The 13,218-nt window shown below is 39.0% G+C and overlaps 1 protein-coding gene across 1 annotated transcript in view; it reads left to right on the top strand.

Annotated features, from left to right (window-relative positions):
- The window catches only part of MLIP (muscular LMNA interacting protein), a 104,648-nt gene that overhangs the window by 47,601 nt on the left and 43,829 nt on the right, over positions 1-13,218 (top strand). The window contains exons 4-5 of the mRNA XM_077176337.1: positions 3,923-5,551; positions 10,962-11,033. Coding sequence (XP_077032452.1) covers positions 3,923-5,551; positions 10,962-11,033 — 1,701 coding nt within the window. The remainder of the gene's footprint in view (positions 1-3,922; positions 5,552-10,961; positions 11,034-13,218) is intronic.

Genomic DNA, 13,218 nt, shown 5'->3' with positions numbered 1-13,218 from the left:
AAATAACCTGTTATTCTGGTCACATTTGGTAATAGTTTAATGTTTATATGTTCTGTTGGGGTTCTTTTGCCCCCTTTTTTTTTTTTTTTTTTTTTTTAATGTTAAAGAGAGTCTAGCTATGCAAGAGAGTCAGACTGACTCCTGCCTTTGGGAATTTACCCTTTGGCTTCAGCGGGATGTCTACTTCCCTGAGTGTCAGGGCATGGGCTCAACTTGGAGAAATTTCTTGACTTGCTGTGGGGGGTCAGTAACTGGAAGGATTTTTAGTTACTTGAAGTCACTTGACGTTCCTCAGTCCATTGAGTGCCATCTGGTTTGGCTTTTCCAGATGAATGAGTCGGGGTTCCTACAAACTCATGCCATTGCTTGGACAATGCACCTTCCTTGCTGGGAGAAACTGGACTAAATAGCATTTATATTAATTGGGTCTCAGCTCATAGTCTGATTTACTGTGTTGTCTCTAGGGATTTTTTCATGTTTTTCACAGTTTCTGGTATTTCCTTCTGACTTTCTGGTTCTCAGGTTGCAGTCTTTGTAGGCAATTTGTTTTTATTTTTTCCTGTCTATAAGGATATTCTACTGAGGTCAAAGCATGGTTAACTGGGCCCAGGATCAGGTCTAAATTGAAGACATGATTCACTCAGACGTGATTTGTGCCTTTTGGGGTCTCAGTTTGCACACTCTTTGCTTTTTCCTGTTTGACCAGCACATCTTTCAGGGTCTTGCTGGTATAACTAACCACATCTTTTGTGCCCTTCCAGAACAGTGTGGCCTCACCAGAATGACCATTTGCAATGTCCCCAGCTCAGTTCTGCCATTTCAAATGTGCTAAAGGTCTTCTGGGCAAGGCTCAATACTAGTATTATGTCCACTTTGAAAATTCTGGAATGATTAACTACAAAGCATCAAGATCTTTTTCAAGTGCCTTTATCCCTTTGTGCTAACATAACCTTGCCACCTATTTCAACTTTCTTCATACATTTTTGGGACATGTATAGGTACTCAGGAGAACAGAAAATGGCTTGCAGTTGAATCACAGACCAAAGAAGCACAAAACTACTTTGGTCACTCACTTCTTCAGCACTAATCCAATTCACCTACAGGAGGGTTTAATCTGGTAGAGAACCTGAAAAGAAAACAATTCTACTGATTGAGGGAAGTTATTCTATCTCACCTGGCACTGTTGAGGCTGCAACTGTAAAGCCATGCTCAGTTTGGTGCCAGCAACCTTCAAATTCAAGAGAGATGTGAGGAAGGGAGTGGGGTCCAGCACAAAAGTGTAAACATGTCTGGGGCACATGTGAGCTGAGGCTGAAGGAGCTGGCTTTGTTGACTCCCACCAAGAGACAGCCTAGGAGGCATCTGGGAGCTGCCCAGAGCCCCTTGCAGGGCAGTTACGGGCACGACAGAGCCAAACTCTCCTCTGCAGGGGCAGGTGAGGCAGCAATGGCTGCAAATCACAGCGTGGGTGATCCCATCTGGGCCCCAGGAGCAGCTTCCTCAGTGGGAGGTGGTGCAGCACTGGCACAGGCTGCCTGGGGGTGCTGCAGCTCCATCAGAGCTCTGGGGACTGAGGAGACACAGGCACAGCTGACCTGAGCCACTGGTGCTGGTGAGAGCCCTGCTTTGGGTAGGAGGCTGCACTAGATGATCTCTGGAAGTCACTTCCAAGCCACTTTGATTATGATTCCCTAATCCTGTAAATGAGGTTCATCATCTATGGATGTGGTTATTAATACTGTGTTGCAATAGCAAAATCATTTCTGAATACTTGATTAATGGCTCAATTAGCTCAGCATGTGAATGTTCAGTGGTATTTAAACTGGAAGAATTCTGCAAAATGTCTTGATCTTACTTGCAGGAGCATATTTGTCATCTGCTACCATGAATATTTTTGTAGCTGCTTATAAATCTTATTAAGTTTTAACTAATTAGAAGTCAGTGCACATCACATGATTTTATTATGAAGTTTCATATTTGTTCCTTGCTTTCTTTTAATCTGTTGTCTTTGTAAGGGAAATTTATCTATTCTAGTTTGAAATACAGAGATTAAATACCCTAACTCTGTTTTGGTAGTTGATTAACTTCCAGAATTCATTATTAACTTCAGGAGGCTGCTCCAAATTATCAGATTTATTACCACACTGCTTTTCAACTTGTTAAATAATTTTATCTTTCATGACATATTTAATAATAGTTTTTCATAATGATTAAATGCTGGTAAATGATTTTCAATTTCCAGCATTTTTGCTTCTTCTTAATTAGCAGTATTTTCAACAAGAGTCCTAATTTCTCAATTGAATAGAATATATATACAAGGATATAAACAACATTAATTTTTATATCCAATATTTTCCCTGTATACATCCATTGACTTTCCACTTTGAAATGTGACACCTTAACACATGTATAAAACAGGGGAAGTTAGTGTTGTTGTAAAGGCATTTGGAGGTTTTGTGTTTATTCCCATAAATCAAAGCATTGACCTGGCTTTTCTGAAGTAACCTTATGCAGAAAGCATCTTTGGTTTAAAAGGCTTGCTATTTGTATGGTATCATTTAGCAAGAAGACCTCACTGATTTAAAGTTACAAGGGCTAATAGGATTTTGAAGTGTGTGTTTAGCCCGTATTTAGGCATAGTTTTGCCTTTGAAAGCTTTTAAATCTTCCTCTTCTGTCGCAGCTTCTTCCAGCATGTGCTCTCACTTGAACATTAGTTGTTTTGTTCTTATTTTTGTTTTGTAATATATCAATACTATATTACATAATCATCATAATTTGTCTCTATTATGGGTAAGATATATGTATTAAAAATATAATTAATAGGCTGAGCCAAAGCCATGAGCAAGTAGTGTGTTGAAACTGAATCGTATAATAATAGTCTTTCATAGAGCTGCATAATATTTTCAGGGTATCTAACAGCAGTTAAATAGGTGTTCTGATATATACATCAAGTTTGATGAAATTGGAGTCAATTTCCCTGCTTTGAAATTGCTCAGTCAAATGTTAGGTGACAATTTGTATCCTTTTGGTTTTACAGTTGACTTTAATCATGATTTCATACTGCTATGTTTTATTCATATTGTGCATACCTCAGTTTTTAATTTCAGCATTATAATAAGTTGGAAGATTTTGAGAGAATTTCTTTCTTTAGAAGCATGAAACTGTATAACAGGTTGATAATATACTTGTATGCTCTAATTAGTTTTGACAAATCCTAATTAGAATAGACCCAAGAAAAAAGACACTCATGAAAGAGCTCATGACTGTTTTATTAGTGTATTGAAAGACTGTGGAGAAGGGGATAAGGACTCTAACATGCCTGCAAACTGTCAAATGCTCTGCACTGTGAATGACAGGAGAAGTGAAAAGCAGACTGGATGTCTGATTTAAGTAGTTCCAAGCAAATTTCGCATTCTGATATCACAGTGCTGCAGAAGGGCAGGTTGGTTGTTTACTGAATGAGAAAAAGAACACTTGACTTGAATCCTATTTTCAAAAAGGCTGCTTTCCAGTGAACTGGCAAAGTGAGATTGGACACTATTGCAATTTTCTTACCTTCCACTGTGTTTGCATAATGTGGATGGCATCACATGATTCAGGACACTCATGGCACCACTGTCTTGGGTTTTACCTCAAAGGAAAAATACTGTAGCCTTGAACTTTGTTTACATCAACAAAACTGAAGTGTCATAAACCCGAAGTACCACATAACTTGTCTGCCTCAGTCACCTCCCCATAAGGACCTTAACCATCAGGCTCTATGGCCAAGCTTAAAACAGCCCTATGCTTTTAACCCACACAGCAGTACTAATGGAAACCCTATACGCATGACCACAGGACTGAAATGTGGGGTGTTTAACAGTTCCACAGGTTCCACCTATTTTAACAATTCTGTTCTTTTTTTTTTTTTTTCTCTCCAGTTAATTTCTACTCTTTCCACCTCTGATCATCTTTCCTCTAAACCACCTGCTGTCCACTTAATTTCTCCAATTAATCAGAAAGTAGCGTGCGGTCCCGTGGTTAACATGAATCAAGCCTCTTCGCTGGAAGATTCCTGTAACAACTGGCAGTCAGCAACCAGGTTATCTAAGCAAGAGTCATCTCTCTACTTTCAGTCTGCTTCCCATAGTTCATCTCCCTCAACGTGTAAAATATCCTCTTCTGCATCAAAGAGTTGGTACTCCACTCCTCGATTGTCTGATAACCTACAAACACCAAGTCTCTATAACCCTGACTGTGTTTGCAAAATGGGAGGCTTTACCACATCCTCTGTTCCGACAAAGAGTCCAAATCTTTCCTCCAATCCTCCATGTTCAACTGAAATTCAAGGATCTTTAGCTCAGTCTATATCCTCCAGTTCTTCCAAAAAATTGAGTGCTCTGTCTCCTCTCCCTGTACATATAATAACACATTCATTATCTCCTAGCCCTAAACCTTTGTCTCCACCCTCTCTTTACGGGTCTTCTTCGACCATATGTAGTATAAATGAGCCTTGCACACAAACGTTATCCAGAGGAAATTCAGCCAAGTCAGGAGTCAAATCCCCTCTGCCAACCAGACTGACTCTTTTAACTGCTATTCTGAGATCAGGCTCCTCTCAGCGGAGGCCGCTTTCTCCTGCTTCTTGTCCCACATTTTCCCCTAGCTCCCTTAGTTCCTCAACACTTGCAATAGATCAAAAGTTCAAAACAACTCCCCCAACCCCCAAGAAATCTCTTTCAAGCCCTCCTATAAGGCCAGATTCCCCCAGCAAAGAGGATTATTGGCTTTCAGGATGGGCTCAGCATCTGCCTTTACCTTCCAAGCCTCATTCCACCCCTCAAGCAAGGTCCCTTTCTCCTAAAAAGCCCCCTCCTGTTCAATCACTTTCTCCAGACTGCCGAAATTCTTTGTCATCCCCTCTCTCCTCCCATAGAAGATCAGTTGCTTCTCCAGATTTGCAGTCTTCCCTGCATCCTCCTTGTGCCCCAGCTCCCTCTTCCTTTGCATACCCCACCTCTCCTTCTCCAGAAGGGCTGGGTGGTTCTGCCTCCCGGTCCTGGGCACCTCAGAAGTCTCAGAGAGTGCACACTTACTCACCCATCTTCACTTGCCGGTCATATCCTTTGCTTGCTTCTACCAGTCCTAGTGGTGCATTGTCTCCTCCCTCAGAAAAACACTCATCTCCTTCCCCAAGCTTCTTGCACTCACCTTCTAGATCTAGATCAGATTCATCCCAAAGATCTGTTCATGAGATCAGTGCCTCCTCTCCTACCCCTTCTAGCATCTCAAAGCAGTGGTCTCTCCCACGGCCTCACTCTACCCCACTGGTTCCACAAACTGGCAGCATTAATTCCCATCCACTACAATTGAATTCTTCATTGGTGCAAGCAAATTTTAGGTCTAACTCCTCCTCTCCAAGACCTGAGCATTCTGCCACCGCATCAGTGTTAAAGTGCAGATCTCCCATCTCAGTCAAGGCACCAGGCACACTGCCATCAAGACCCAGAGAGCTGACTTCACCACAGTCTTTTTCCCTGCCTCCTGGCCATGAAAACTTCAAACCCAAGGTACTCTTGGTGCATGCTTATTTTATAATATTTCTTTGTCCCCGCAGGAAAAAAATTACACCCATGTTGCAGAATACTAGTAAAATAAATGTGATGTGGAAAAAAATGTGGAAAAGGAACAGGTTTTGTGTCAATAGTGAAGATAGTGAAAATTAAATCCTACCCTTCAAATTGCTAGCACTGTGTTCTGTATTATGGAGAAGATGTTTTAGGAATCCTTTAGCATAGAAAAGAAGATACTTTATTCTTGAGTATGATGATTTACTACTAAAGATGGATTTGTGTGCAGTGGCTCTGATGTACATTTGGTATGCATATTTGTGAAGCTTGCCTAAAATCCTGGTGTATCAAAAATCAACCATGAAGCATGTTCTCTTCAACCCATTCTAAAATAAATCCTTATGTGTTCCCAGGGAAAGTCATAGAAGTGTGGTGATCTGAGGTGCAGGGCTGAGCAAGAAGCAGTTTAATCTAATTGATGCGAACTAGCTGTTCCACTGATAAGTGATTCCCAAGCACCCCATCCTGCCTGTCCTCCTCACTTTCCTGGAGGCTTTCCTCACCCCAGCCACCCTGGGACTGGCCCGGGGCAATAATGAGCTCAGCCTGAGCAAAGACTTTGTGGCCAAGGGCCAGCAATGGAAGATGAGGACAGTCTCCTGCTTCTTCCCTTCCTTTTGTACTCCTCTGATTTTGTTGTGCTAGACAGAGGATGAGGGGGAAAAAAAAGCCAAGCTTCCTACAGCCCAAACTACTGCAAATACCAAAGTCTCACACCTGGCAGATCAGCCAAGCTCCTGCTGTTTGTAATCCCCCCAAAGGCAGGAGAACCATTGCAGAGTGAGAATGAGCAACGATGGCAATTTCTGCAGGAGGGCTTGGGAACCAATCACACTGTGGATTTAAAGGTGTATCTCAAGAAAGGGAAGTGAAGGGTATCCAAAAATATGCAGCAGGTAGGTGAAAACAAGAGGAGCTGCTATGCAAAAAGGAGGAGTTTGTTGCAGAAAGCACCAGAGCTGCAGGATGCTTCCCAACATTTTTTATCTTATCTTTGCACTCTGTGCTTTCCTTGTGCTGTGTTCCCTTTCTCCACTCACATCTGAGCTCTGTTCATCGCACAAAGTCTATCATAGTTTATTGATTTATTTCCTCACAGCACAAAATTACAGCCTGGTCTGCCAGATCAAGTTGTGTCAGATGTACTTCTAACAGTTTGGCCATGGCAGGGGTGACTTAAAAAATGTTAATTGGAAATGAGAGGTTAAAATCAGCACAAAGTAGCAATTGTCATGAATCGTTCTTTTAAAATCCAAATGAGCCAAGAGGAGCCATTGTGCCAAGCAAAGCTGTTCAGTGTTGTTACACCCTGTCAGTATTAGTTAATGAAACAAAGAGATATGAAATTGTAGAAATTCCAAGAAAAAAGACCCTGAGACCAAACTGTAACCCATGACCAAGCCTGCAGATTGCAAAACAGTTGCTGTTCCTGCTGGCTGGTGCATGGAGCACTGTGAGGTCTCTGGCAGTAAGGAAATTCTCTACTTGTGACACAGAGCTATTGTCTGGGTTTATATTTGCAGAGATTGTTATACTTCTGTCTTTCCTACTGTCCCTTTTCCTACTAATTCTGCTTTATCATGCAATATGGCAGCAATTTTGAAACTGCCCTACCATCCCATGGAGACTGGGAGAGTGTCCACCAGTATAACGGACTTGGACCATTAGTCCAGTCTAATTTTTAATCTTGTAGACAAAGCTGACTCAACTGGAGATGTGGAAGACCTAAAATATCCAAATCTAATGCAGCTGGGTGTTCAGTGCAAGAAAGGTCTCTCATGGCTTTAAAATGTGAGTCAGAGACTTCATCTACTGCTAATACTGCCCATTCAACCCCCATTCTGCTCACTTATTTCCACCCCTAGATTATGGTTTAGCTTAATGAACTTTGCTGATGTATTAATGGTAGCAGGCTGTCCAGTGATACTCCAGCCTCAAATCTCAGTATATTTCCAGAGAAAAAAAGAAAAGTTTTGAGGAAAGACAACTTTAATATCTTTAGCAGCATTTAGGTCTCTTTAGTAGTTATCAGCTCAGCTTTATAACTAGACAAAAAGCCGATTGCTTTATCTGACGACTGTTGACTCATGACAAAATCTTTTTATGTACAAAAGTACTAAGTGAACATCAAGGGAAAAAATAGAGCATCTGGAAGTGCTTGCCTTTGGTGTGTATAATTTGGCATGTGTAATTTTTCAGCCTTAATGTTGCTTCAACAGTCATTACAGCAACATTAAGGCACGCATTAAACCAACATCTATTAAAGCAGAATTCGGACATGCACCAAATAATGCAAATCAAAGGATAACCTATTCATTTGTTTAACTGTTTGTATATATATATATATAAGCATGTGCTTTCCCTTGGTTTGTATTTGTTAATGATTTAAAAATGGGAATGTTTTGCAAAGTGAATATAAACATGAATCCACAGATCAGTGTGAAGTGTCAGCTTTGGGTGATCACAGGAAATAAAAGCCCTCTCCCTAGACTTTGTAGATACTTTGTTAATGTCCTCATGGACCTAATACAGCAAAATGGACAGTGAAACACTGTAGGGACAGATAAATTGTGCTGGAATAGTTAGAATAACAACTTCTAGCTTTCTGTTTTGAAAAACTTTGCAGTGGTTTCATGGGGTATCATTCTTCTAAAGCCTTTGATTTTTCCTATTTGAATGTAGCTCAGGAATGCATATAGATCTACCCAAAACAGTTGGGGAACAAACTGACTTTAGCAACATGGAGCTCAGCACAGCTGCAAAACCTACCATAAAGCCAGAAAGATTATTCATGAGGAGCTTTAAGCTACCAAGGTTGGTAGCACTGATTTTAAGCCCTTATAGCAGATGTCTAGCAGATTTTGCAGTGCCCCATAGGTGATCATTCGAACAAAAAAAAGTTTCCCCCAAACTCCCCATCTGACATTTGCCCAAGCTCTTATGTTGGAATTGGTTTGCTTTTGCCTGTACTGTGGTGCAGGCCAGCAGACCTAACTGTCCACAGCTGTTTAAAATTATTGCTAGATTCCTATGAAGCAGATTATTAAATATATTTAGGTATTGAAAAAATAATTTTAAAAACCATGAAATAATGTGTAAAGAAACATATTCGTATAGATGAGAAACCGAATTAAAGACTTTCCACTCATCAAGACCTGCAAAAATAGCACATTGCTCACAGGTTCTGCAGTATATGGAAGTCATGAAGCACATGAAAGCAGTACAGAAACTTTCACATTTTAAGAGTCTGTTATGTCTTTGTTTAGCTAATATAATAGTACAACTAACCTCAAAGTGATCATAGTTCTCTTTTCATATATGATGCACATTTTGTTATATGTCTTCACCAGCCTAGGAGCTAGTGAAGACATTGTATTTCCCATGTTCAATGACACAATTTTAGTTAGATTTCAATTATAATCAAACAAGAATACATTTTGTGAATATGCCTATTTTAATATTTAGAATTCGGTCTTCCATCTCAGTGATCAGTATTTTATTTTAGTTTAAAATAGCTAAACAGAAGTTTAGTTATGCATAACTAAACTTTTGCATATAGTTTTTGTATATGCATAAATTCATCTATGGAGCTCTGCAGTGTTGCTGTCTAAATGTTCAAAGGCCAGGATTCACCACACGTGACTTTTGACATTTGAAAGTTACATATCCAAGCACAATTTAGGTGATTCTATTACAGCTAGTGGAGAGAATATGGTGTATTTAGAAGATGATTTTATTTTACCTTTCCATTTGCCGACTTTGGGATTAGATTAATTCTGTAGAAATGGCTATGATTATAAAAAGCATCAGTGTTGACTGAAGAAACTGAATGATAGACATCTAAGTTAGAATCACTAAATCTCAAATGAATTACTATCCCATGCTCTAAAGCCCCTCCCACCAAAAAACAGAAAAAAGTTCAGTTCCAGAATTTGTATTCATCTGCTTTGCCAAGCTGTTCATTCAATATGATTGCTGTGATTACTGACTTCTTGAATGACTCATTCTCCCGTTTCCGACTGAGTGAAGCCAAAAGCAAACAATATTATGTATAGAAAGAATGAAAAGGTTGTTCCCTACACTATTTCAAGACAGTTGTGTGGATAAATTTCTTATCTGAGTTAAAATTTTGCCCACTCTGCTGTCATTGAGACCTTTAGTAGATATAAAGAAAATAGAAAGTAAACAAAATAATGACCCAAAGTGCAACATGCTGTTTTGGACCATTATCTCATAATCACCAGTATTTACTGATGCAGATAATGGTACATTAAAAAACCTGACCTGATTAACAAATAACCTTATTTCTGACCGACTGTCACAGAAATAATCAATCACTAACTTAGAAGTCTATTTTTGTGTGAATTTATGACTTTTTTGTCAGATTGTTGCCAAATAGGGAACAATGTAGCAAATATCTTAATAATAATAATAATAATAATAATAATAATAATAATAATAATAGTGAAAGTTCTAGCAGTCCTGTGATTAAGAATCCTACCTCTTGAACTCCTATAAATATAAAAGAGACTCACCAATCTTCTAAAAATTACTGAATTCAGCCTCTATATTTGTAAAGAAAATGTTAAAAATATTATTTGTAAAGATTTAAAAATAACTGGGCAAACAAATATAGTCTAAAATATAAATTATTTGAAAATAATAAATTTTAAGGTTCATGTTCAAATTTTCATACCCAAACTCATACATTTTGTATGTTTAGATTGCCAGTTCTGTTAGTTTTGTTAGAGTGTGAAAGTTCCTATGCTTATTTTGTTTGGGTGGTAGAGTTATTTATTCCGGAGATGAAAAGCTGCATGAAGATTTAAATGGCCTATCTACTCAAACAAGCAATTCAGCATTTAAGGATCATAATCAGTCTCATGAGAGCCAATCACAGTAATCTCTCTGATTTCATGGTTCAGGATGACACCACTCAGCAACAGTTGTTGAGGTGGATGTACTGACAGACGTAGCTGTACATTTTCATATCAATTCGCAAGAAAACTTGGAAAAAAACTTACAGCCCCCCCGATACTCATTTAAGGGTAGCAGTCAGCAGAAAGTGGTTAAACTTACTTTGGAAGCTATAAGATAGAGGAACTTGTTTTGTCCTACTTCATTACTAAGAACAAAACATGTACATTACCAGACTTTAAAGCCTTAACAAAACCACTAGATTTTTAAAAAGGGATAGTTTTTATAGGAAATACATAAGCATTGTTTTGTTGCAACATGTCTGCAAGATGATTGTAATTGTCTTTCATTCTGTCGTACCTTTCCCCTCTCTCCCCTCTCTCTCTTCTACCCTGTTTTACTTCTCTTCCTGCTCTCTGGTTTACCCTTTTAGCAGTACAAGATCAAGACAAGCTACAAGGCATTTGCAGCAATCCCTACAAACACATTGCTTATGGAACAGAAGGTTAGTGTTTGCTCAAAGACATGGGCACTGCATTGTACATTTGAGACCATTCAACTTTGTGTACAAATTCAGACATGTCTGTTGGGGAATACTGCAGAATGTGAATTCTGGGAACTAACTACTCAGGACTGTAATTCCAGCCATTTTATAGGGTCATCCACTTTCACTGAAGATCAAAGTTCCAGTAATCTGAATTTCTGAAAATCTATTTACTATAAAAAAGGAAAAAAATTCCACTGTCCTAAAGGAATTGCCTTTTATCGCAGCATCTCAAAATCTGTTTTGTTTTTGGAAAGTGTCTGAAGCACTGCTGTTCTGGGACCTGACAATCAGTAGATCTTGGTCAGTTAATGATTATTGGACAGCTGTGCTTATACCCATAAATTTAACAACCAAAAATATGATATTTTGACCTGCTGTCTTGTTAAACTGAGAACCATCTTGACCATTGTTCTGACTTCTGTTAACTTCCATTCTTCCTGAACACTGTGAGAGCTAGTGGGCCATTCTCAGTTTGTAGTTTATGCTAACAATCATTTTCTGTAGGACAGGCAGATCGATTCAAACCCCAGACTTCAGTGCATTGGTTTACCGCCAAAGTCACAGTCAACAAAGGCAGGGCTGTGTAGTCTTATTCAGACAATTCAACTTGGGAAGTCAATTGAAAATTTAAGCTTTGCATTAAGGGTTCAAAATACCCACAGACATTTATTTTGAAAACATGTTTCCCAAATTAATTTACTCAAAAGAATAGCTAAGTTTAAGAAAAATTTTCTCTGATGATCAATGAGCTAAGCGTCTTGCATGTTTAAAGACATGCTTAAATCATGGTGACATTCAGTTTGTAACTCTATCAGACAAAGCTTTCTGTTCAGGACCTAGTTGAGGAATTTCCCCTCTGATTAATTTCTTTAAGCATTCCTGACTACACATCTAAATATTATACACATATACAGCTCAGTTGATTTCACTACTAGTTTACAAAGCCTGAAGTTATTGGTTAGGGTGAACTCAACTGTGTACAATGTTTGAAGATGATAATTTTTTCCTTGAAATGTTACTGATTATGATCTAGTAATGATCAGTTAAGTGCTATAAATCAGATTATTTTTCAGAAAAAAAAGAGATATTCTTTTAATCTTGAAGGATTTTCTTAATCTTTTGCATAAAATCTGATCCTTCCCTTACTTAAATCTTGAATGCACTAATGAAGGTTATGTTTGCTTTAGCTTGAAATGTGGTGCAATAGAAACGGCTCTGTAAAGGAAAATAGCTGATGCAGGAGATTCTACACCCCTACAGAATGTATTTTGGGAGGGTTTTGTTTGAGCAGAAAGCCTGTTAGCAGGTGGAAGAATTTGGTGGACTCCTGAAGTACCACTTCATGGTTGACTTCACCTGAAAGGCACTGTTTGTGCACTCTGAGACTGCACCACCCTGCAACCCAAGCCAGGTAGGTGACCCTGAGCAGGACACTCACTCTAAGATCACACTCCTGATGTGAACTAGTGGGTTTATGTCAACTGTCCGATTGTACTTTTTCGTAAGAAAATGGATTTCCTTTTGACGGTCTTGCTGGTGCTGTCTTGGGCATTGACTCACAACCTGCATGTTACTTATCCCCAGTACATGAAACTGATTTGTGCAATCTAATGCCAGCACCTGTGGAAAAAGTAACAACTCAAAAGATATCTGTGTTTAGATAGACTTTTAGTTATCCATGGATTTACTGAAAATCGTAGCCTTGGTGTATCCTTCAGGAGTGAGCGCAGTCATGTAGTACTAATAAGAAATCAATTCTCTGTTATAGGATTTCCCTTCAGGAGAGACTCTTGACTAAGTAACTTTGTAAGTGTATGTTTCAGCATTGCCTGAGAACATGCTTTCTCCCATCTGGGGAGTTATGGATGACAGTCTCCTATTGAACTGCAGCAGCAGCTAATTGTAGGGCTCCTAAGCTGGTCCTGTTGTGTCAGCTGATGAGAGTTGAGAGTATGACTCCTATGAGAAAGCATGAAGAAGTCACATGGCACACTCGGGCCCCATTGTACCAAGTCTTAATATCCAAATATTCTTCTCAAAATGTTGGGTAGGGAACTCATGATATGTTCTAGCTCAATGAGAATAGTTATGTTGTTCCCATTTTATGCAAAGCATTTTATACGCAGCATTTAAAAGAGTGAGA

This window comes from Agelaius phoeniceus, chromosome 3 (genome assembly GCF_051311805.1).
Source record: "Agelaius phoeniceus isolate bAgePho1 chromosome 3, bAgePho1.hap1, whole genome shotgun sequence".
NCBI classification, from domain to species: domain Eukaryota; kingdom Metazoa; phylum Chordata; class Aves; order Passeriformes; family Icteridae; genus Agelaius; species Agelaius phoeniceus.
The sequence above is the reverse complement of the archived record's forward strand: the minus strand, read 5'-3'. Positions and strand labels throughout refer to the sequence as shown.